The sequence below is a fragment of the Rhinopithecus roxellana genome, chromosome 10, assembly GCF_007565055.1.
Source record: "Rhinopithecus roxellana isolate Shanxi Qingling chromosome 10, ASM756505v1, whole genome shotgun sequence".
Classification (NCBI taxonomy): Eukaryota; Metazoa; Chordata; class Mammalia; order Primates; family Cercopithecidae; genus Rhinopithecus; species Rhinopithecus roxellana.
The window spans coordinates 40,006,491-40,030,492 of record NC_044558.1 but is presented as its reverse complement, the minus strand read 5'-3'; the positions used below and the strand labels follow the sequence as shown (position 1 = coordinate 40,030,492).

The 24,002-nt window shown below is 38.3% G+C and overlaps 1 protein-coding gene across 2 annotated transcripts in view; it reads right to left on the bottom strand.

Moving 5' to 3' along the window:
• The window catches only part of PTPRR (protein tyrosine phosphatase receptor type R), a 294,648-nt gene that overhangs the window by 145,921 nt on the left and 124,725 nt on the right, over window positions 1-24,002 (bottom strand). The window contains exon 1 of one of the 2 annotated variants that reach the window (XM_030939761.1): window positions 6,010-6,114. The exons of the other annotated variant lie outside the window; for it this stretch is intronic. Coding sequence (XP_030795621.1) covers window positions 6,010-6,030 — 21 coding nt within the window. The 5' untranslated portion in view covers window positions 6,031-6,114. Of the gene's footprint in view, window positions 1-6,009; window positions 6,115-24,002 lie in introns of those variants that run through there. 2 annotated transcript variants of the gene reach the window in all.

Sequence of the window (24,002 nt, the reverse complement as noted above, 5' to 3'; positions counted from 1 at the left end):
CCTGTTTTCTAAACTGCTAGGGAGCCTGAGCACAGCTTAACAAAATAAATGTGTTTGTGTGTTCAGATGTCGCAGGTAGGTGAGCAAATACCAATCAAAAACTGCCACAGTATCAAATAATAGTTAACATAGGGGTGAGTAAGGCAGACTTGGGTTCAAACCTGGGTTGAGTGGCCTTGGTCAAATTTCTTCTCAGTAGAAGTAAATGAGGCTCACTTTCTTCACCTGACACATGCATCCCTTTCATAGTCTTTAATGTGGACCCTACATGAGCTATTGATAGGGGATCTTTGGGGTGTCGATTTTCTGGCCAGAAACCTCTGTGGCTGGTGGCACCTTTGCCCAAGTTCTTGTTCTGCATTCAGGAAGAATGAGGTATGCAGACAAATGAAGGGTGAACAAGACAAAGATGAGCTTTATTAAGTGTTAGAACAGCTCAAAGCAGACCCACAGTTGATAGCTTTTCTCTGTAGGCTGGTCATCTGTGGAGTGTTCAGCTCTCAGCAGAGAGGAGGCCCTGGAGAGAGTAGCTCCTCTCTGCTACTGGTCGTCCAGACATCTACTGCTGTCAACAGAGAGGAGGCCCTGGAAAGGATTGTTCCTCTCTGCAGCTGGTAGTCCCATCTCTCCAGGTCTCTGAAACTCTCAGTAGAGAGGGTAGCTCCTCTCTGTAGCTGATTGTTCTGTCCTCTCCTACTTTCAGCAGAGAGGATAGCTCCTGTCTGTAGCTGGTTGTCCCCTCTCCCTCTTCATCTCTCCACCCTCTGCCTGCTCTGGCTGAGGCCTTTATGGGTCTCAGAGGGTGGGGAAGTGCATGCTAATTGGTTCATAGGCAGCCATGGGTGGGCCCAAGAAAAAGCACCACGAGCTCCTGCTCTGGGTCTGCAGGACTGGCAGCCCCAGCCCCCAGGCTTTACTGGGGACCTGCCATTTTCTGCCCAGGAGGCTGCCTCCCATGGCCATCCATGGTGCCCAGGCTGCTGGCACCAAGAGACACCTGCAGGTCAGCACCCAGCTGCCCTCAGTCCCCCTTTAGGTTCCCCTCTTTTTGGCACCCAAAGTCTGGAGGGTGTAAGGCTGCAGGGGGCTGACACGTCAGCACTGCCCTGAGCCTGTGCACACAGCTTGGGCTGTGACAGAGCCTGGGTTCAGCCCCAACCCTGCTCCCAGATGAGAGCAGGTGTCCAGAGTAGGGAGAAGTCAGGCAGCAGAAACAGACACTCCAGCCTGCAAGGGTAAGAATGCAGGGATGCCTGGGTCTGCAACCCCGGTTTGGGTGGCTGCAGCTGGGGGCAGAGGAAGCAGGTTCCTGCTTGCCCAGTGGAGCAGGAGGCCTGGATCCGCAGCCCTGACTTGGGCAGCTGCAGTCTTACCCAGGAGGGTGGGGCTTCTGCCTACTCCCGACTCCCGAGAGCACAGGGGTGCCCAGGTTGCAGCGGTGGCCTGGACACCTGCAGTTGCACCTGGGGAGCTCCCACTTGCCAACTTGGAAGGGGCAGGGCTCTCGCTTATGCCGGCTCCGCAGGCTCCATGGAGCAGTGTACCTGGCCACGCCCCCTGGCAACCTGAGGCGGGGGCTCCAGGTCCTTGCTGGGCCTGCGCTAGTACCAGGGCTGAATGGATGCTGCCGAGACCTCTACCTGTCTCTTGGAGCTCCGCCTGTGGCCCGGGAGCTCAGGGGCTAGCCAGAGCTCCCCCTTGCCCCGAGCACAACCCAGCCCCGCCCCATTGGGCGGTCCCCAGGGCAGCGGGCTGCTGTTGCGGGGGTCTGTCTGCCTCCTCCCGATACCCTCCCTGCAGCGGCCGGCGTGATGGCAGCCGCAGCACCAGATGGCCACCACTGACGTCACTATTAGCTATAAAATAGCTAGAAGTGGCAGATAAAAGGTAACAGTAAACTAGGCTTGAAGATATGTGTTTACTACACATCAATGTTGGCAATGATTAGCTTAGTGACTTCTTTGAATATTCAGTACAAGGGGAAGTGGAGGAACAACTTTGTTGATGAAATGAAGATCTTGAACATAGTAACAAAAATAGTAATAATATCAACATTAAAAAGTGGCCTGATTGGATTTGCAGTGTTTACAGTTACTGATTATTACACTTGTCAAGGAGCTTTCACCAAAAGTCAATCAGAAACTCCAGGCCCCAGGAAAAAGCAATGGTCAAAACAATTTGGTTTTTCTGAAATGCTATCATTTGTTTCTGGAGAGAATATATATATTCGAGGTTGAAGGTCAAAACGGCACATTTTAAGAACAGTTATTTGAGTTCAGTATCTCTGCTTCCATTCACTCTCCATCCTGCCCCTTCACATTACAGCTTCTGTGAACATGCAACTCAAATCCTAAATCGTGTAGAAGACTCTTTAAAGACATTGAATTAAATTCATATTCATCTTTCTTTTCATTTTTACCACTACAAATATTAATATTGAAACAAAGCCAAATTTAATGATTTAGAATAGAATCCTGTATCCTACTCATTTGAAATGCTTTTTATAACCTAGTTTTTCCTTCATTAATCTCTGTCATCTATTTTAATATTACCTCTTAATTAGTGTCCCCTTTCACATCCCCTAATAACATTCTTGTGATAAAAACTTTTCTTTCACCTGCAAAGACCTAAAATTTAGAAATTAAATGAAGAACTTTTGTACATTGTTCTGGAAATTTTAAATTCTATACAATTTTGAGTAAGCCCCCATCCTTATAAGCTGTTTTTAAAAATTATGAAATGGTGAAGGTCTCCACTCTTCCAAGTACAAATTCACTGGAGGAGATAAAGCTTCCATAAAATATAAAATAATACTCTGTATACTTTTTATGATAGTATCATTTCTATGCTTTCTGACTTCATGTCCATTTATGCTTGTAAAAATATTTTTATAAAAGTTACAGACAGGTCTATGGATGAAATAGAAGAAAACAGATTTAATGCAAAGTTCTTTAGAGACAGGAGAAAAATCACGATTTAACCACAAATAGATATTATCCTGGGTACAGTAAACAAACATAATAGCGAGTTACTTGCTTTTAACAGAGTATTCAATTCTCATTATTATATGTTTGAGTCAACAGAACTTTCCACCTTCCACTCCCCTGATTATGTTTTCAATCTTTTATTGGGATGTTATTTTTCCCAGTTATTCTTGTTCCTTGTTCTCTTTCAGCCTCCCCTCAGTTATTACTCCCCTCCCCTTCCTTCAGTATTTCTCATGCTGATGGCAGAACCCAGGAGCCAAAGCTTGAATTGAAAATGACTGGAATCAGGGTCAGGCAGAAACCCTGTGTGGACAAAAGCTCAACACTCAGGCAAATGTCTGAAAAACGAGGTCAGACAAATTCAGGTTTCTACATCCAGCACCATCAAAATAACAAAACTCTAATCATCACAGCCCTGACTTCATTCATGGAGCTTTTCTGAAAAGACAGAGAAGACTTTTCACTACACTGTTCAGTAAGAATTGAGACCAAGATGACTTCGAAGTGATATTTAGGGATGCTTAGAAGTAGATATATATGGGCAAAACAATAATCCTTCAGCCCCCAAGAACTTTGCATTCTAGTCATAAACTGATACTGTCCTGAGTCATTGAATATATAAATACTACTTTTTTTTTAAATTAAGAAATTAACAATTCTTACAGGTCATTGGAGCTTTATTTCAGATGTGGGTGAAATAAGGAGATGGCTACCTTTTATGTGCTTATATTCAATCAACAGGAATAGATTCTTTTGGGACTTTCAGCTGATCACATGCAAAAGCTTAAGCTCTGAAGGGGCACAGAGACCACACAAGCTCTGAAACATCAGTCTGATTACAAGGGTAGTTTGAAGTCTAATGCTCCGTGGAAGGGTATTATACATTTACTTTTATTTTTATTCCCTCCATGAAGTAGTTTATGTTTCACTTCAATGGCTGTAATAGGATTCTGTGTTTTCACCCTTCCGGTGAACTACACAATTCTCCAAGAAACACAGTAAAATGAAATGAGGTTTATTGGCATGTGCTTTTAAGATGCAGATAAAAACTCTGATTTAATGTCCTTCAACTTTTATTCCTAGTAATCTTGATTTTTTCTGTCCAGGGGGAATTAATAATTTTCTGCACAGTTAAAGTGAATAAAGGCAGAGTGTGGAATAAGTTTTAGCTAGTGTTTTTGTGGTCCTTTCAACTGAAGAAGGATATGGCAAAATAACAACAAGCATATAATTTTCCACGATGTATTATTTTAGTGATTAGCACCTTGAGAACCATCTCATTTCTAGAAAAGAAAGATTCTGAGTGATGTTGTCTGCAGCATAACTTTGAAGCACAACATGACTCTGCCTATTTCATCCTGTTATTACTTCTCAATTACCACAGTAAGATTCTTTTTTTTTCTTTTAGGAAGATTGGGGTCATGGTATTTATTAGGATTGCACTATGTCTGATCTAATTATTAAATTGTTAGAAGTGCATACATTGATCAGAAAAACAAGGGAGACTATTTATAGCTTATTCCTTTTTGGGACAGCTAAATATAGAAATGGCTAATTTGATACAACAGAATCCAGCATCAATTATCAACTGAGTAATTCGCAATAGCAATTTTAAAAATTAACTTGAAGACTATGAATGCTGTAAGGCAAGATATTTTGGTGTACAAGGCTAAGAAGCCACATCTTCTTTAAAGCTTGATTTAAGTGATAGATTTAAACAGGTTAGTCCTCCTCCTATTAAAAACTATCTATGCAACAAACATTAAAAGAAAATCACTAAAAACTCTCCTTTCCCTTTAGTCTGAAATCTTGCTGCTAAGCCCTAAATCCTGCTTGGAAATTCTTGCCAAGCCATAATTTGGCATTATTACCTGCTCATGTCTCACACCAGAGATGTACTTAAAAAAATAAAATCAAATCTGGCAGCCCTTTATTTTGTGGGAAACAGAGCTTGACTTCTTGAATCAAATAATTTATTTGGGCCATCTTGATGACTGTTTTCTGCAATATTGAATCAGACAGAAAGTTAATCCAATTTTGTTATTGAGATGGATGTAAACACCAGATGCATTATTTTTTGACATTGTGATTCATCATCAAGGACCACAGATAAAATTAAAATTATCTATAACTTTGTACCAACAGCAGAATCATTATATTGTTTTTAAATATTCAAACTAAATTCTTATTTTTAATCTTTGTTGTCCAGGAACTTTGTACAATGCCTAGAACACAGTGGAAACTAAATACATACTTTTTGAAATAAACAAGTGAAATAAACATTGTGCGAGGTTTTTCATCTGAGGATAGCACTTTCTATACAGATTAACTAATAAATTTATACATCATTTTTAATAAAAGCCATATTTAAGTCAGTGTTAGAGTAAGGTTCTTGGTTTACTGATGAAAAACAACAAAGCTGAGTTCCCCAGCTGGGAATTTAGCTGATGATGTCTCATAGCACTGACTTTCACTCACTGGACCCCACATGCGATTATAACAGAAGCTACTGACTAGTGTTTTAGTGAAGTCTGCACACAAACACAGGGTACCCGGGATGTCAATATTATAAAAATGTATAGATTTAGTGAATTAACCCACTGTAACTCTCAATTTTCGTTTCTAGTCGTAGTCATCTTTTCCCTGATGTCAGTGTGGGAACCACACTAAACAAAACAAAGAAAATATCTGCTCCACTCAAGGTCCTTTACGAACTTTTGAGTTCTGTTCAAGTGAACATATTTGTAATTCTGCTCTCCTTAGGACGATTATGAATTTCACAAGAAACTCCTTATGATTGTGGCAGGATCTTTATTAAGATATTTTGAATGGTTGCATAGCATTTTCTTTTAATTTCAGACTTTTAGGCTAAAGGTATTTCCCTAGATATCACAGAGGTTCTATGCTGACTCATTTATCTACATTTACATGAACAGATATAGACATAAATCTTAATATTTACCCTTCTAAGCTCTCAACATTACACCAAGGACCCTCTGCCTGTCATGAGAGATTATCTTACCTGTTTGGAAACTGACTGCATGTTGTGATGAAGTTGGCTTCCATTTGTACTGTTCTTTGTGTTATTTCCTCACCATAGCAAGCAGGACTAATCGTAAAGCTTTCTAAGCTTGTGTGCTGAGATGAAGCTTCATTTAGTCACCTGGAGGTAACCGCCTGGTACTATTTCTAGAGACACTGCGGATCCTAGGTCTACTGTAGCAGCCTGTGCTTGCCCAAGAGATATCCCAGGTGCTTGCTGTTTCAACAGTTTACTAGAATCGAAATTCATGGGGATTTTTTTTCCATGGGAATTAGCAAAACTGTAAGATGAGAACTTTATGGGCTGTGGACAAGGTGTGTTGCATGAGGAATGTTTTTATCTTCCTGACTTAAAAAATATTAAATGCTCATAAGCTATTTTCATGATAAGCACAAATTTCTTTTCAAGGTTCCACTATTTCCACCAAAATTTTCTTACTTGGTGCTAGGGGCTTTACAGATATCTTATTTTAGCAGTCAGGATGACTTAGAAACAAGGATTATTATTAATTTTTATATTGATGGGCAAATTAAAGGGACTCAATCAGAGGCAAAGTAACGAATCTGGGATTCAAATACTGGTTGGTCTGATTCTAAAACTGATGATTTTTTTTTCTCACCATACCATATGCATACCATCACAATGGAACCCAGAGGGATTTCAGATAACTGTTGTAATTATTATTATTAGAGAAATATTTGGTCTAAAAAATAGATGGCAAGAAAAAATTGAGACATTATCGCTGTCTTTTAGAAGCTAATAGTCTGATAGAAAAAGGGTAGTTGAAACAGTAGGAATTCCATGAATTATGGACTCAAGTTATATGGCATAACTCTAGCAAGGTTGCAATAAAACTTAATCATTTATACATTACTGGGCACATGGAATTGATTTTAAGGCAATAGCACAGTGTTAAGAGTCTTAAAAATGTTCATCATCTTTAATCCAGTAATTCCCCATCTGCAAATTTATCTTAAGAAAATGATCTCAATGAATAAAAGATAAGCAGGCACAAATATTTTCTTTGCGACATAATAGTAAAAAATCAGAAGCAACTTAAATGAACATCAACAGTAAAAAGGATAATGTTACATCAACAGTAAAAAGGATAATGTGACATCAACAGGATATAATTGTCTAATTCTTCCTCTCATTCCTGCATCATTAGTTCACCCTTTCTACTAGATCTTTCTAATTTATATTCAAATGTGTTATAATATTTCTCACATTAAAACAAAAGCCGAACAAATCCAAATATCCTGTTATCTGGCTACCGTTTCTTTTTGTTAATCTCAGTTTAAACAACAGGTCTCAAAAGAGTTGCCCATATTTATTGTTTCTAATTCCTCTTTCCACCTCCCATTCTCCCTGTATCAGCTCCTGTTAAACTAAACCAGGATTGCTACATCCAATGTTCAATCCTTAATCTTCCTCCTGTTGACTTTCCTCCTTTACACAAATGATTCCTTCCTCTGCCCTGATACCGTTTCCTGCCTAGGCTTCCAGGGTGCCACATTTTCTTAGTTTTTCTTCTCATTGGCCATTCCTTTTCAAGTTTCCTTTGCTTATTTGCCCTCATCTTCCTCACCTCTATACAATGGACAGCCCAATGCTCAATTCTTATTCTCTTCTTTTCCTCTATAGTCTCAAATTAAGCAGGATCTCTCCCTTAGAACTCAAGACTCATGCATACAGTTGCATCCTTGACATACCTCCTTAGATAACTAACTGGATCTTGTCCACACTGAACTCCTGATTCCTACTGTACTCACCTCTACCCTGCATCTGTTCCTCTGTCAATTCTCTTCCTTTCCATAACTAACAACTTCAATTTTTCCTGCGCTCAGGTTAAAACACCAGCCATCCCAGGAGGCAGAGGTTGCAGTGAGCCAAGATCACACCACTGCACTCCAGCCTAGGTGACAGAGGGAGACTCCATCTCAAAAACAAAAAACAAAAAACAAAAACAAAAACAAACCAGCCATCATTCTTGTCTCCCTTCTTTCTCTCACCCTCCAGAGTTGGTAAAACCAGTTAGCATTAACTATGAACAATATTCAGAACAAGACCATTTCTACCACCTCCACATCTATCATGGGCCAAAGCCACTGCCAAAGCAGGTCTCCCTGCTTCCACTCTGCCTTTTATAGTTTATTTTCTGCAAAAACCTGGAGTAATTTTTGAAACCATAAATTAGATCATGCCAGTACTTTTTTTAAAAAAACCCTCTGAAGGCTTCTAACTCATTCAGAATAAAATTAGAATCTGACATGGTCCTATTTGATCTCTCTAATAGCACCCCCCCATCTTCCACCACTCTTCCTCGTCCTCCACTTCATTTATTCTAGTCTCCTTGCTGCTTTTCAAACACACCAAGCCCCAACAGCCTCAGAGCCTTTTTAAACTGTCTCACTGTTAGAAATCCTCTCCCTGAGATATCTGCAGGGCTCACTCCCTCCCTTCATTCAGGTCTCTACTAAAACATTACCTTTTCAGAGATGCCTCTGCTAATCAGACTTTTTTAGAATACCACCTTTCCTGTCACCGTCTGCCTCCTTACCTTGCTTTATTTTTTTTTCCTTAGCACTTCTCATCATTGATGTGTTATATTCTGTTCCTATTAGAAGGTATGCTTCAAAAGAGCAAGGATTTTGGCTGTTTGGCTTACTGACGATCCACAGAGCCTAGATAATGCTTGGCTTATGGCAGAAGCTCAATAAATATCTTTTGGATGAATGAATAAAGGTCTATAATATTAGATAAAATAAACATAATGCAAATATATGTATATGGTAATTACAACTATATAAATCTGTTAGTCTACAAGATGTAATGGTTTTGTTAAGATCCAAAAAATGCAAAATAGTTGTGGGTGATGGAATTTGAATAAAATATTTTGTTGAGCCAATTTCAGATATTTCTAAAATACAAAATTACCATGTCTATCTGGAAAATGATGGCAGTTGACTGTTACAGAGAATGCAGTGGTTATTTTTGAGAAATGACTTGCTTCAACCACATATCTCAGAGGCAAAAAACCACAGTGATTTCAGAGTTAATACCACTCTCCACATGTGGACATCATTTCCCATTAAGTACAGCACACCAGTTAAGTGCTATGATTCAAAGTCAGACTGTCTGGGTCTGAAGTATAACTCTTCAACTCAGCTGGATAAACCTGGGCTAGTTACTTAACCTCTCACAAGGTCAGTTTCTTCATCTGAAAGAGAAGATAATGGTCTATTGTGTCAGAGGTTGTTAAGGGGATTGATTGAGAAAGCTTCTAAGATGTGTAGGGTGTTGCCTGGAACCTAATATGCACTCAATAAATGTTACCATTAAGTAGTTTTGTTATTATTAAGTTGGGCAGAGATTTTCACAGACAAAATTCAAAATGGTTAAATAACGACTAATAAGTGGCAGAATTAGGCTTTCTTACCCCATATTTAATTTTTCAATTATGTCATGTGGCTATTCTTCAGGAGACAAGTAAAGATTGGACCCATTCTGCTTAGTATGGTTGTCTCTTGGTGAACTTTTTTGTCATATCTCATATCTATGTCATAATTTACTAATAGTGGCATCTCATAAGTGATGTAAATTTCAAACTTATATCTTGCAATTAGCTCATTTAAAAAATATGGACAATAGGATGTAATTATTTTAAAGACCGTTTAAAACCTTTAAGTTTCAAATAATTAAAAAATTCTCATATAGGGGATAGATATTAAGAAAAACACTAAATTTTGTACACATGCTGACTTCTGTTATATGAGAGGTCTTCAAAATCTTCATGGAAAATGCATATTGTGAAAAAAAGATGCATCAATTAAAATTTTTTTTCTACAAAATAAACTCAAATGAACTTGTTGTAACATGTCTGAACAGGATCTAGTTTGAGGCACTAAGAAGAATGAGATATCAGTTTGAAAATAGCCCCTGTCAGAGCAACATTAATTCTTCCAAAATTGAAGAATTTTAGCAGAATTCTTTCCATTTAAGGAAAGACAAAAACCAAATTTATGGTGAAGTTTGGATAGAAGAATAGTGAAATCATTAATGATCTACTAAAAGTTTATTGGGACAATGTACCAAAGATATCAGCAGTTTACCAATGGATAACTCGTTTTAAGAAGGGATGAGACAATGTTGAATGTAAAGCCTCCAGTGCAGATCATATCAATTTGCAAGGAAAATGTTTATCTTGTTTGTGCCCTAATTGAAGAGGGACAATGCTTAACAGCAGAAACAATAGCCAGTACTATTGATCTATCAATTGGTTCAGGTTACACAATTCTGACTGAAAAATTAAAGTTGAGCGAAGTTTCAACATGATGGGTGTCAGAATCATGCCCAGATCAGAGCAGAGTTTTCAATGGAAATTCTAAGTAAGTGGGATCAAAATCCTGAAGCATTTATTTGAAAAATTGTAACAGGAGATTAAAAATGGCTTTATCATGTTTAATCTTGTACAATCTTGGAGACAAAGCATAATCAAAGCATGGCTACCAAGAGGTGGAAGTGGTCCAGTCAAAGCAAAAGTAGAATCAGTCAAGAGTGAAGGTCATGGCAACAGTCTTTTGGGATGCTCAAGACATTTTGTTTGTTGACTTTCCGGAGGGCCAGAGAACAATGACATCTACCTATTATGAGAGTGTTGTAAGAAAGTTAGCCAAAGCATTACTAGGAAAACACCTGGGAAAGCTTCACCAGAGTGTCGTTCTTCACCACAACAATGTTCCTGCTCATTCTTCTCATCAAACAAGGGTGATTTTGTGAGAGGTTTGATGGGAAATCATTAGGCATCCAACTTACAGTCCTGATTTGGCTTTTTCTCACTTATTTTGGTTTCCTAATCTTAAAATATATTTAAAGGGCACCAATTTTTCTTCAGTTAATAATGTAAAAAATATTGTATTGACATAGTTAAATTCCCAGGACCCTCTGTTCCTTAGGGATAGACTAAATGGTTGGTATCATTGTCTATAAAATTGTCTTGAACTTAAAATGGAGCTTTTGTTGAGAAATAAGATTTATATTTCTTATTTTTATCTTTTAATTCCATTTTCCATGAACTTTTTGAAGTTCCCTCATATACCACAAGCTAACCACATTTCTTTACTAATGAACTATTTAAGCAGTGTTTGAAGAAATGGGGGAGAAGATAGTAGCTAGTTAAGCCAGATGCTTTGTCTCTAGAATCTCCCCATAGACAACAGATGAAAATTCTGGAATCATACGTGAAATTTTAAAAATGTACATATAATCACATTATAAAAATATTTTGTAAAAGATGTTTGTTGCTTAACTCAGTTGCCAAAAATACAGACCTAATATGAGAATGGCCATTGCTAGAAATAATGGTGTGTCCACCTGGGGATTCAGGAAAATCTGGCATAACCAGAAGAACTATGAGCTAGAAATAATTATGTGTCTATTTACATGAATGACTAAAGAACTTCTCAGAATGAAATTTGTCCTAAGTGACATGAGGGCTAGGTCTCAAAAGAGGAATTGAAGGACAATAAACTGGAGTGAAATGGAGGGGAAGAAAGAGGAACGTAGATCAAAACTTGTGTCAGAACTCTGGGGAAATGAAGTGTGAAATAAAAACAAAACTAAACGAAGCCTCTACGACATTTTGGGCAAATATATAACTAAAGAACACACACAAGTGGAGGAAAAGACACAAGAGAAGACCCCCTTTCCTTTGGTGGTATTTAGTGCAGAGCTTCAAGCCCAGAGGGCCTCCGACAGCTAATCAATACACATGGGTCCTCAATGATTAGATACAAGACCCTGAATCCCAGCAGCAAGTAGAGAACAGTGTCCTTGGTGTAGATATCAATGACATCGGGATCAATCCTGAAAATCCTGACATAGCCACAGGCATATACTACCTCTGCCAACAGCTATGGCACTGCCAACAGCTATGGCAATTTCCTATGCACAGGAGACCCCACAGAAGGTGACAGATCCCATAGAAGGTGACCTGGAGAGTAAGGGCAGAAAACTTTACTTCTGCATACGTCATGCAAAACCAAAAGAACCAATCTTATGAGAGAAAGTGGATGTCTTCTAGAGATTCAGAGTGGGACAATTGAGAAGGGCTAGAGATCTAGTGATAGTTGATGTGTCGGGGTGTGGTAAGGGAGAGGGTAGGGAGATTACAAATCTCTGTTATAATGCAAGTCTTATTGTCATGCTAGTATGGCTAGGACAGTATGTTTGTTTTTTTAAAAAAAACCTTTTGGGATGCCACATACTCTAACATATTCTCCTTGTCATTTTTCACCTGGCTTACTATTTATCAAAATTCAGGTCTCAGTTCAAATGACCCTTTCTCAGGGGCTCTTTTGTTACACACCCAACTTACATTAAATTACATCTCCTATTTCCTAAGGTGACATTCTTTCTAAATATAACTAAAACATTCCTTGAAGACTCCATCAAATTCAAGTAAATAGGATGTTGGAATAGCTTCAAAACAGAATAATAAGAAAGGTGATCAACATTTGATGATTTTCCAGAAAGCCACAAATGAAACTTTCACAGTAACCCTAAAATAAGATAAATCCTCATCCACTGAATGTGTGAGAATAAATTCACTGTTTGTTATTAACTCATAAGAATTCTTCTGAGTGTATTATTTTTGACTTTTTATTACCATGAAAAAATATAGCTGCATCATTTATTATTCATACAGTCCATTAGTGTGTATAAATATCATTTCTATTTGTATTGCAAACTAGAGAAATATATGAGTACCTCAAAATTTATTATTCTCTTTATCCCAAAGGCAGCGACAAAGTTTTAAGATTTATTGTCATTGGTAGAATTATTCTTGATACAAAAAGTAAACAAAAATCTTAAATACGTTTGGTTATCAAATGCATCTTATTTGATATGCATACTTTATGGTACTTGATTTTGGAGTACTGCTCACTGCCATGTATTTTGAGGAAGGGAATTGCTAAATAACAAATTGTCAAAAACATTTTATTGGGTCCTATATGTTCAAAATGTATTTAGCAGATTTCTTTCTTTCTTTTTTTTTTTTAGACAGAGTCTTGCTCTATCACACAGGCTGGAGTGCAGTGGTGCAATCTCGGCTCACTGCAACCTCCGTCTCCAGGGTTCAAGTGATTCTCCTGCCTCAGCCTGCCGAGTAGCTGGGACTACAGGTGCTTGCCACCATGCCCGGCTAATTTTTGTATTTTTAGTAGAGATGGGGTTTCACTATGTTGGGCAGGCTGGTCTCGAACTCCTGATCTCAGGTGATCCACCTGCCTTGGCCTCCCAAAGTGCTGGGATTATAGGCATGAGCTGTCATGCCTGATTGTATTTAGCAGATTTTTAATAACAGATAATCTGTCTTCCATGTCATTTGACTACCCTGACATAGGCACAATAAAAGTGAGTAAAATAAGTTTCTGTGTCCCTCATTAGAATATACACTTTTTTTTAACATTATATTTTCCCTAGCCTTGTAAATAAACATTGACTCTATGACTGTGAATTAAATCTTACCAAGTGCCAAGTAGCACCTTTAAGACAAAATAGATATGTGATTTATAAATATGTGTTTTGGTTTAACATAATCAGTGATTTTATCAGTGGTAAAGATAATCATGGAAGCTAAGGAAAATTACATGCTTCTCAACAAATGCATTAGATTCCTGCCCTGTGTCTAAAAATGAATTACCAAGGTAGAAAACACATCTATTCCTTTGAGAATTTACATTTTTAGGGGATCACAATAGACATAAATAAACCATGAAAAGGAAATTAATGAAATGCCACATTGGCTGTATCTGTACATTAAAAAAAAAAATCCAGTGTGATTTAAAAAAATTTTTTAACTAAGACCAGTCACAGTGGCTCACATCTGTAATCCCAGCACTTTGGGAGGCCAAAGCAGGTGGATCATCAGGTCAGGAGTTCGAGACCAGCCTGACCAACATGATGAAACCCCGTCTCTACTAAAAATACAAAACATTAGCTGGGCATGGTGCCACTGTACTCCAGCCCGGGGCACAGAGCAAGACTCTGTCTTAAAAAAAAAAAAATTAACTAGATTGTCTAAACACATTATAAAATAAGCAATAACTCATGGAGCATGGATAAGTCATATCCTTCTCTTTGCTCTTGACTATGCTTTGCTCTTTCAAGCTCTCTCTTTGGATGTACTCTTGTTTTGTTTCCCTGGCTTGGAATGAATGTTTACTTGGTTCACTCAACAAATATTTATTGAGTTTCTGATATATGCCAAGGAATGTTGGGCATACAGTAGTTATGAAAGCCTCATCTCTGTCCTCACAGTACTGTGAAAGCTCTTTTCTGCTCTTATCAAAGGCAAAATCCCTCCACTTATGCTCCCATCCCCTGCTGTGTTCTCAAGAATTTTTTTTCCTTTTCATTTTCTACATCATCAGTTTCTCCTTCACTACTGGGTTATTCCTACAAGCGTATAAATATATGTAAGTTACCTGGAAAATTAAACCTTTATAGATTCCACGTCTCTCTCTACCCATTGTCCCATTTCTTTGTTTCCACATAAAATATTTTCAAGCAAATCATCTACGGTTTCTGCCTCGTTGTCATCTCTGTTATACTCTTCAATCACTCTAATCTGACATTATCTCAACAACAGAAAGAAACCAATCATGTCAATTGTCTCACCAATGACCTCCATACTGCCACGTCCAATAGACACTGTGTGTCCTTATCTAGTTCTCAGGATCATTTTGGCACCATTGAGTACTCTTGTCTTCTTGAAACTTTCTTCTCTTAGCTCTGTGGCATCATATATTCCTGGGTTTTCTCCAATGCCAGTGGTGTTCTTTCTCATCTCCTTCACTGGCTCCTCTTCCTCTACTCAACTTCTTAATGCTGACGAGGCTTAGGGTTCCTGCCTGGACACTTTCTATTTTCTACTCTTTCTATTTTGTATACTCTTTCCCTAGGAAATTTTATTCAGTCCCATGTTTTACACATTCTATGTGCTGATATTTTCCGAATGTCTCTGTCTTCAGCCAAGGTCTTTCCTCTGAGTTCCACAGACTCTTACATTTAACCTTGTATCTCAATTGGGATGTCTAAAAGGAATCTCAAATTCAAGATGCCCAAAATTGAGAGTCTGATTATTTTTAAACCTGTTATTCTAACTATTCCCATTTTAGTAAATGGAACTACTAATCATTCAATTATACAAGTAAAAACCTGGGAAGTACCTGTGAATCATGTTCTTCCCTCACCGCACCCACTCCATCCTCAGATCTGTTAGTTCTACTTCCAAATATACAAGAAAATCTTCCCATTTTTATCTGTCTCCACTGTCAGCACCAAATTCAGCTACTGTCACCTATGTCTTGGGATACTATTATAGCATCCCTGCTTCCATTCTTGTCCCTTTCCAATCCATTCTTCGTATAACGTCAAGAGAAATATTTTTAAAATATATACTAGATCAAATCTATTTTACCTATTTCGTGCAGAAACTCTTTAAGGTGTCTTTTCCTACTGCTTTTACAACAGGCTCCACAGCTCACCCTGGTTTACAGAGCCCTGCATATCTATGCCTCCTGCTCACTTCAGTGGCCCTGTCTTTCTTTCCAGGGCTCCAGCCACACTGCCCTAGTTTATGTTTTGCAAACCCTTCCTTCTGTTCATAATGTTGATCTGCCAAATCTTGAAATGCTGCTTACTCTGATTCATCAGGTCTTGGCTTAAATGTCCATCTTCATGGAGGCCACTCTAATCATTTTATCTAAAGAAGCATCCCACCCCCACCCTCATCACATTCTCCATCTCAGTATCTGGTATGTATCTTACATAGACCTTATTACAGTCTCTAATAACCCCATTTGTGTGGGCTTATTTGTTGTCTTAATGTTAGCTCTTTGAGGAGTGAGCCCCTTTGCCTTGTTTAACCCAGTGCCTATCCTAGTTCCTGGTACATAACTAGGTGCTCAATAGATTTTTGTTGCATAAATAAATGCAGGCAAACAGAAAATAATAAAAAGTGGAAGGAAGTAGTAAATAACAAAAAGTAGTCTAAGGATCTTGGTAGAAGAAGTGTAAGGGGCTGCATAAGCAATCTTTTAAGGGCACCAAACCCCTCAGTCAGAGAAAGCGAAGTCTAAGATCCACTTACCTCCCTGACCATAAGTGTACACATTAATTTTTATCCTCAAATAACAGTCCAGAGTACCTATAGCTTAAAGTACACCATTTAGCCATGTAGGATACATCTATGTCTATATGTGTTGGATATGCATGTCATATACACATAACACATGTATGTTATATGTACCTATATTAAATAACACACTCTTAAATCTGGACATACCTCAATGTATTATTTTATAATTACTTAAATATATTGTTCTTGATTTCTCAGTTGTTAAAATTTTCAATTGAGGTCCCAGCATCACATGCTTATTTCCTCTAAAATAAAGCTTCATTTTTATATATTGAGCTTTGGCAAGATGACATTTCAAAGAAATTAAGAGCCATGAGAGAAATTAATCTGTACTTCTAACAAGCAGTGTTCAGATGTAATATTTATATTTCTTTGTCATTAAAGATGTTACAGAACTGATTTTTTTACCCTATGGGTATATATTTTCACATAGATATCAAATTTATCAAATTTCCATTAAGTAACAAAAAGTCAACTCTTTCTTGGAAATAAACATCAGAAAACATCTTTGGTGATGAGAAAAAGAAGAGCACTCTAAATGTTTGATGTGCAAATCATTTCAAAGAAGAGATGAGTTTTTATAAAATAAGTCCAGTCCAAGCCCTGTTTTTTAAATTTACAGCACCCACAATATTCCATGCCACAAACACTTTGTCACATAGCAGGGCAGGTCATGGGGCAGAACCTCAGAGAGAGCAGCAGCAGGTAGGCTTCTCAGCCAGCCCTTTTAATTAGTAGCTCATCATAAATATTAATCACATTGTAACAGGTGATTCAGAAGAAACCAGTAGCCACAAACATATGGTTAAAATACATGACAGCATAGACAGTTCTGGTTTCTTTGATGTTCAGTCTACCTATTTACCTGGAGGTGCAGCCAGCATCTGGGAATATAACAACCAATGTTTGAAGGCGCTTGAGACTGTAATGAATGTGGGCACATACATTAGTTTGGCTATTTCGCTAAAACAAAATACCAAAAGCTAACAAAGAATAGGCATACTAAAACACCTGGGGTGCATGATCAAGCCGCTTCCTGTCTCTTGAAACTTGTTTAAACCCTTTCCCCCTTACCCACTGCATTTTAGACATACTGTTCTCTTTTTTTTGTGCTGAGGTTATAGAGCTTGATGTGGAAGTCCATGAGTACTTACAAAATGAGATATGGTATCAAAGAGAGTCAGGAACCTGCTGACACACTAGGCCAGTGATTAGGGCAAAAAAGGATGGGGCTAAGAGGAGCAATAAGCAGAAACTTGAATATATAAAGTTTCATATCAAGAATAATAAAAAGAAGGCCGGGCGCGGTGGCTCAAGCCTGTAATCCCAGCACTTTGGGAGGCCGAGGCGGGCGGATCACGAGGTCAGAAGATCGAGACCATCCTGGCTAACATGGTGAAACCCCGTCTCTACTAAAAAATATAAAAAACTAGCCGGGCGAGGTGGCGGGCGCCTGTAGTCCCAGCTACTCGGGAGGCTGAGGCAGGAGAATGGCGTAAACCCGGGAGGCAGAGCTTGCAGTGAGCTGAGATCCGGCCACTGCACTCCAGCCTGGGCGACAGAGCGAGACTCCGTCTCAAAAAAAAAAAAAAAAAAAAAAAGAATAATAAAAAGAGCTAACACTTAGGTAGCACTTGCTATGTCCCAGTCACTGCAAATACTTAAACTTAACACATTGACCCAATTAATCTTTACAGCAAATTCATAAAGTAGGTATTATTTTCTTTTTTTTTTTTTTTTTTTTTTTTTTTTTTTTTTGAGAAGGAGTCTCGCTCTATCTCCTAGGCTGGAGTGCAGTGGCCGGATCTCAGCTCACTGCAAGCTCTGCTTCCCGGGTTTACGCCATTCTCCTGCCTCAGCCTCCCGAGTAGCTGGGACTATAGGCGCCCGCCACCTCGCCCGGCTAGTTTTTTGTATTTTTTAGTAGAGACGGGGTTTCACGGTGTTAGCCAGGATGGAAAGTAGGTATTATTTTCATTTACTAATGAGGTAACTGAGGCTCAAAAGTATTAATGAGGCCAGGCATGGTGGCTCATGCCTATAATCCCAGCACTGTGGGAGGCTGAGGCGGGTGCATCACCTGAGGTTAGGAGTTCAAGTCCAGCCTGGCCAACATGGTGAAAACCCGTCTCTACTAAAAATACAAAAATTAGCCGGGTGTGCTGGCACATGCCGGTAATCCCAGCTATTCAGGAGGCTGAGGCAGGAGAATCGCTTGAACCAGGGAGGCAGAGGTTGCAGTGAGCCGAGATTGTACTATTGCACTCCAGCCTGGGAGACAAGAGTGAAACTCCATCTCAAAAAAAAAAAAAAAAAAGTATTAATGACTTTTCTTAAGGCCACATGTCTATTAAGTGATGCACCTTCTCCCCCCAAGCCCCACCACACATGGTGTTCATTCACATGAAGAAGATAATATTTAAATTAGTTTTAATAACAATTTTTTAAAAAAAGAACCAATATAGCATAGTAGAAGGAGAGTTAAGTAAAAATAGAGTAAAAACATCTATAATAAAATATAAAGATTTAGGTTATGACTCTGAATCTTCCTCTAATTGTACAAACTAGGCAGTTCCTTTATATATCTGGTGTTCAGCATTCTTAGTTGGAAACAGATGGAGTTGGGCTCCACCTTCTTAAAGTCCATTGTGATGGTTAATTTCACGTATTAACTTGGCTGGGCTATGGGGTACCAGTTATGGGGTACCCAGATATTTGGTTAAACATTATTCTGGGTATGTCTCTGAGGGTGTTTCTTGATGATGTTAACATTTGAATTGGAAAACTGAGTAAATCAGATTGCCTCCCCATTGTGGGTGGGCCTCTTGCAATCTGTTGAAAACCTGAATAGAACAAAAGATTCACCCTCCCCCAAGTAAGAAATAATTTACTTTCTCTGCCTGTCTTTGAATTGGGACACCGGTTTTCTCCTGCTCTTGTACACGGATTCAGATTTGAACTTACACCATTGCCTTTCTTGGTTCTCATGTCTTTGGATTACAACTGAAACTTGTATCATCAGCTCTCCTGATTTTCAGGCTTTTGGACTTGGACTGGAACGATACTATTGGTTCTCCTGGATCCCCAGTTTGCTGACTGCAGATCTTGGGACTTCTCAACCTCCATAACCGCATGAGCCACTCCTTACAATCAATCAATCAATCTATCTATCTATCTATCTATCTATCTATCTATCTATCTACCTCTGTCTCCCTCCCTCCCTCCCTATCTTCCATTGCTTTTGTTTCTTCGGAAAATCCAGACTAATATATCCATCTAATATTACTGACAATCCAGAATAAACAGCTTTTCCTAAGATATTATGATTGAACTCTTCTTTCTCCCACATCCTCCTTATAGAAAGTTTTGGCTTTCATTCCATAGATATGAGGGTAAAAACAGATGGTGCAGGGGTGTCGCAGAGTAGATTGTGGCCACCAAATTGAGAGTTTATTGGAAACCTGTAAGAATCAGTTTGTCTTTAGCTCACATTGCTGATCAGAATGATTGTACAGTATAAATAATTGTCACCCTCTACTTTAGCTCCCTTGCCTGACAGCAAAGAAAAAAATGTTAGATCATATGGTGCTCTCATTGAAATAAAATAAATAATACTAAAATAATTATTGAATTATTTATAAAACACAAACAGCACCAGCTTAAAACAGCTGTCTTAGAAAACATAATTTGTTAAATTAATACAACTTCATAAAGAGTAATATTTCCACAGATGTCTTTTCATGAATGATGAAATACTGTCTCATTTACTCTATCAGGCAATGATGAGCAAATTATATTGGGAAGACTTACGTAGAAGAAGTCATGTTTTGTCAGATTTTAATCAATATATGGTTATGTGAATTAGGTATAACATACAACCATTAAAATGGCTTTAAATATTAATGGCAATGACAGGGCAGTGATTTTGTCATTTACCTCCAAATATACTGTTGTACTTTTTGCAAACATCTGTTAGATAATAATTAAGAAACAAGTCATGTTAAAGTGCTGGGATTTTTAGAGATTATATTGTCTTATCTCTCTAAATTTACAAATGCATTTAACGAAATTTAGAGTAAGTTAGTTTCCCATCTGGGGTCATGAAGCTATTGGAAGACCTGGTTTTAGAACCCAGGTTTTCAGATATCTATGCCAGGGATTCTTTCTCTTTGTTTCCAACATTGTAGTTGGTTGGAATACATCTATATCTTGAGATGTAGCTTTTCAATATATGATTCTGTGAGACTATAAATAATTACTTTCAGTATTGAATAAAATTTCTTCCAATACGGTGCTTTGGAAATTGTTGATTTAAGAAAAGTTAGGCCTGAAATATCAATGTGAATTTAACTTTTGGTCTACATATGTCAAAGTTACCTACTTTAACTCACGAGAGTGAGTTTTTGGGCAAAATATTATCATGTAGATTTGGTTTCTATTAGATGCTCCATAGAATAGAAGCCAATTTGATAAGGCTACCTGTTAATTTTATCTTCAAAACCCAAATTTAGAAAGAATATTTACCATATCTTAGAAAAGTAAATTTTTGATTTGGGGTATGTGAAGATTTTGTCACTAAAGAAGTTGCCATCAGCTCATGAGCCAAATTGCTGGATTGTGCCCCTAATCTCTGAAGCACTCCTGGGGGCACAATACAGTAATTCCAAATTTCAAATTTTTACAGAATTTCATTTCTTTAAAACCTTCTCCTGGCCAGTAGAGTCCAGGGACCAGTTCTGAGTATAGGCAGTTAGCACCTGCAGATAACAGAAATAAAATTGCAGGGCAATCACCAAAAGAAGCACTCTTTGGGTTTGTCAATACCAAGTCCAGATGTCCGGAGTTGAATAGTAAATCTAAGTGGAAACACCAAGAAGAAGCAGTATGCAAATTCAAGTAGATAAGAGGCCAAAAAGTACTTCACAAACGTGTAACAACTTAAAGCTTGTGGTAAAAAGATCAGTTGGAAGATCTCACTGGACCACTGGATAGGTGCTCTGGTGGATTCCCATACAGTTCCCATAGGTTCTACTCTACTATGAGAATTCTAGGATCATGCCAGGACAATAATGTCCACGGAGAAACAGAAGGAAGTCATGCAGAAGTAAAATAAGGAAAATATAATGTCTCAGGAAAGAGATTCTCTACTATTCTTTACTACCTATCAGAAGGCAGGTCAGTTTCGTCTTTCTAAGCATGATTAGGCCATTTGTATCTATCTGATGAGGAAACAGAATTGATCATTCTCAAAAATTATTTGCAATTGATCTTCTTTACTGCCACAAAGGTGTGCATGCATGTGTGCTTGTGTATATGCCTGCATGGGTGTGTGTAACATGCATGTGCAGGTGTATGTGTATTTATGTATTAAGGTGGATGGCGGGTCTAGGATAAGAGGCATATAGGATGAAAAATTTAAGGAGATACCCACTCTTAGGGGAGTGAAAGCATTTGGCATTTTGGGGGTTTAGAAATGGAATTCAAATAAGATAGTCTATTTGTGTAACCCTGAGAGTGAGTGTCTTCTTACATTTTGTGCCCTCAATGCCTCTCTTGTTTCACCTGTTCCTGGCTCTCTCTCTCTCTCTCTCTCTCTCTCTCTCTCTCTCTCTCTGTGTGTGTGTGTGTGTGTGTGTGTGTGTGTGTGTTAAGGTTAACTTTAACTTTGGGTCTTTATTTCTTGTATCCTTGTTATAGTTAGGTTGGTTGGCTGGTTATTTTCTTTACCATTAAGGACCTCTGGGCCGGGTGTGGTGGCTCACTCCTGTGATCCCAGCACTTTGGGAGGCCAATATGAGCAGATTGCTTGAGCTCAGGAGTTTGAGATCAACCTGGGCAACATGGCAAAACCCTATCTCTTCCAAAAAGTATACAAAAATTAGGCAGCCATGGTGGTATACACCTGTAGTCCCAGCTACTTGGGAGGCCGAGGTGGGAGGATCACTTGAGCCTGGGAGGTTGATGCTGCAGCTGCAGTGAGCCATGATCACACCACTGCATTCCAGCCTGGGAGACACACAAAAAAAGAAAACTCCTGATGCCAGCTAATTAAATAAGAAGTAAACTCACCTACATCTTCATAGAAATACTATACCAATGTCCATATGGCTCAATGCAATTTAAGAAAGTTTGCTCAGGGCCACACAAGAAGTTAATGACAGAAATGGGATTCGAATCAGTCTGTTTCCTGGTTCCTGGCTTCCATCACACTCCCCACTGACTTCACATGCAAAGACAGACTGTTGACAGCCTTGATGAACATGCGAACATGCTGTAAACCACGGGTCACTGCACTGGTGTTTCTGGAAACTCAAGTTTCAAGATGATCATTGCTACAAAAAGAAAGCTTTTAGTTTCCAGATTGTTCATTGTGAAAATTTGAAAAAATAGCATAAAGAAATAAAGATCATGTCCATATATTCACTAAAAGAGAGCAATTAATATTTTATCTCTCCCCATGCTTATTTTGTCACATATGAACAAGACAGTATATATCCTTTATAACATTAATTTTTCTTTCACAGAAATAGCCTTTTACTTTCTATGATGTTATTCTTTTGTTGTCACTGAATATTTGATGGCATTTTCTAAACCAAAAGTATAGGTTTATCTTAGCATTGTATAAACATTTTAAAACATATTTAATTAGTTCTTATTGATGGATATTTATGCTGTTTCTATTTTATCCTGTAACATTCTTTTTGTACTTCTTGTAAAACTTTCTTAGAATTTATAGAATTAGTCAAAATCTATAATTTTTGAGGGCGTTTATGTATATATGTATATGTATATATATAATTTTATTATTTATTATTATTTTTGGGAGAAGATCTCACTCTGTAGCCCAGGCTGGAGTACAGTGGTGTGATCATAGCTCACTGAAGCCTGGAGTGAGCTATGATCCTGGGCTTCTGGGCTTAAGCGATCCTCCCACCGCATCCTCCCAAGTGGCTGGGACTACAAGTGTGCACCACCATGGTGGGTTCCTTTTATATTTTTTAAACTTGTGCAGAGATAGGGTCTGCCTGTGTTGCTCAGGCTAATTTTAAACTCCTGGTCTCAAGTGATCCTCCTGTTTCAGCTGGGACGTTTTATAATTTTGCCAAGTTGCCCTTCAGGGACGTTGTAAAATATGAATTTCCACCAGCAGTTTATTAAACATGAGTTGTCTCATTTAATCCTCACAACAACCAAATGTGGTAGATAATATTATTGTTCCGATTGTAAGGATGAGGAAATTGGGATGCATTGCTCAATATTATATTGGTTGTAAGCTGTGGAGTTGAAATTTAAACAGGCAGTTTGACTCCAGAGCCTACGCTCTTAACCACTAGGCTATATATATATATAGTTCTAATATTAGAAAAATTATGTTTTCATATAGTGTGTGTGGGTCTTGGCCAGAAACAGAATGTGGAATATAATTGTGCAAAAGCATAAAGTTCTTTATATGTAATATACAGACCTTTAAGTTCTGATGTGGTCTGCCCCCTGGCCAAATGGTATAAAAGGCATTGATTTGGTTGATTTCTTACCCTCACAGGTCTGAGTTGACCAACCAACCAATTACAGATGTGTGTCTTCAGGAGGGAACAGGGAGAAACTAGAGCATGAGATCTATTCACTTGCATCCAAATCCTATGTATATTGGCTGCCTGTTTGGAAATCATTTCAAATGAAAGCAACCTTGAATTGACTCTGAGTCATTAGACAGACTAGAGAGAGAGAGAAAGAGAGAGAACATTTCAGCATTTCAGTAGAACCCACA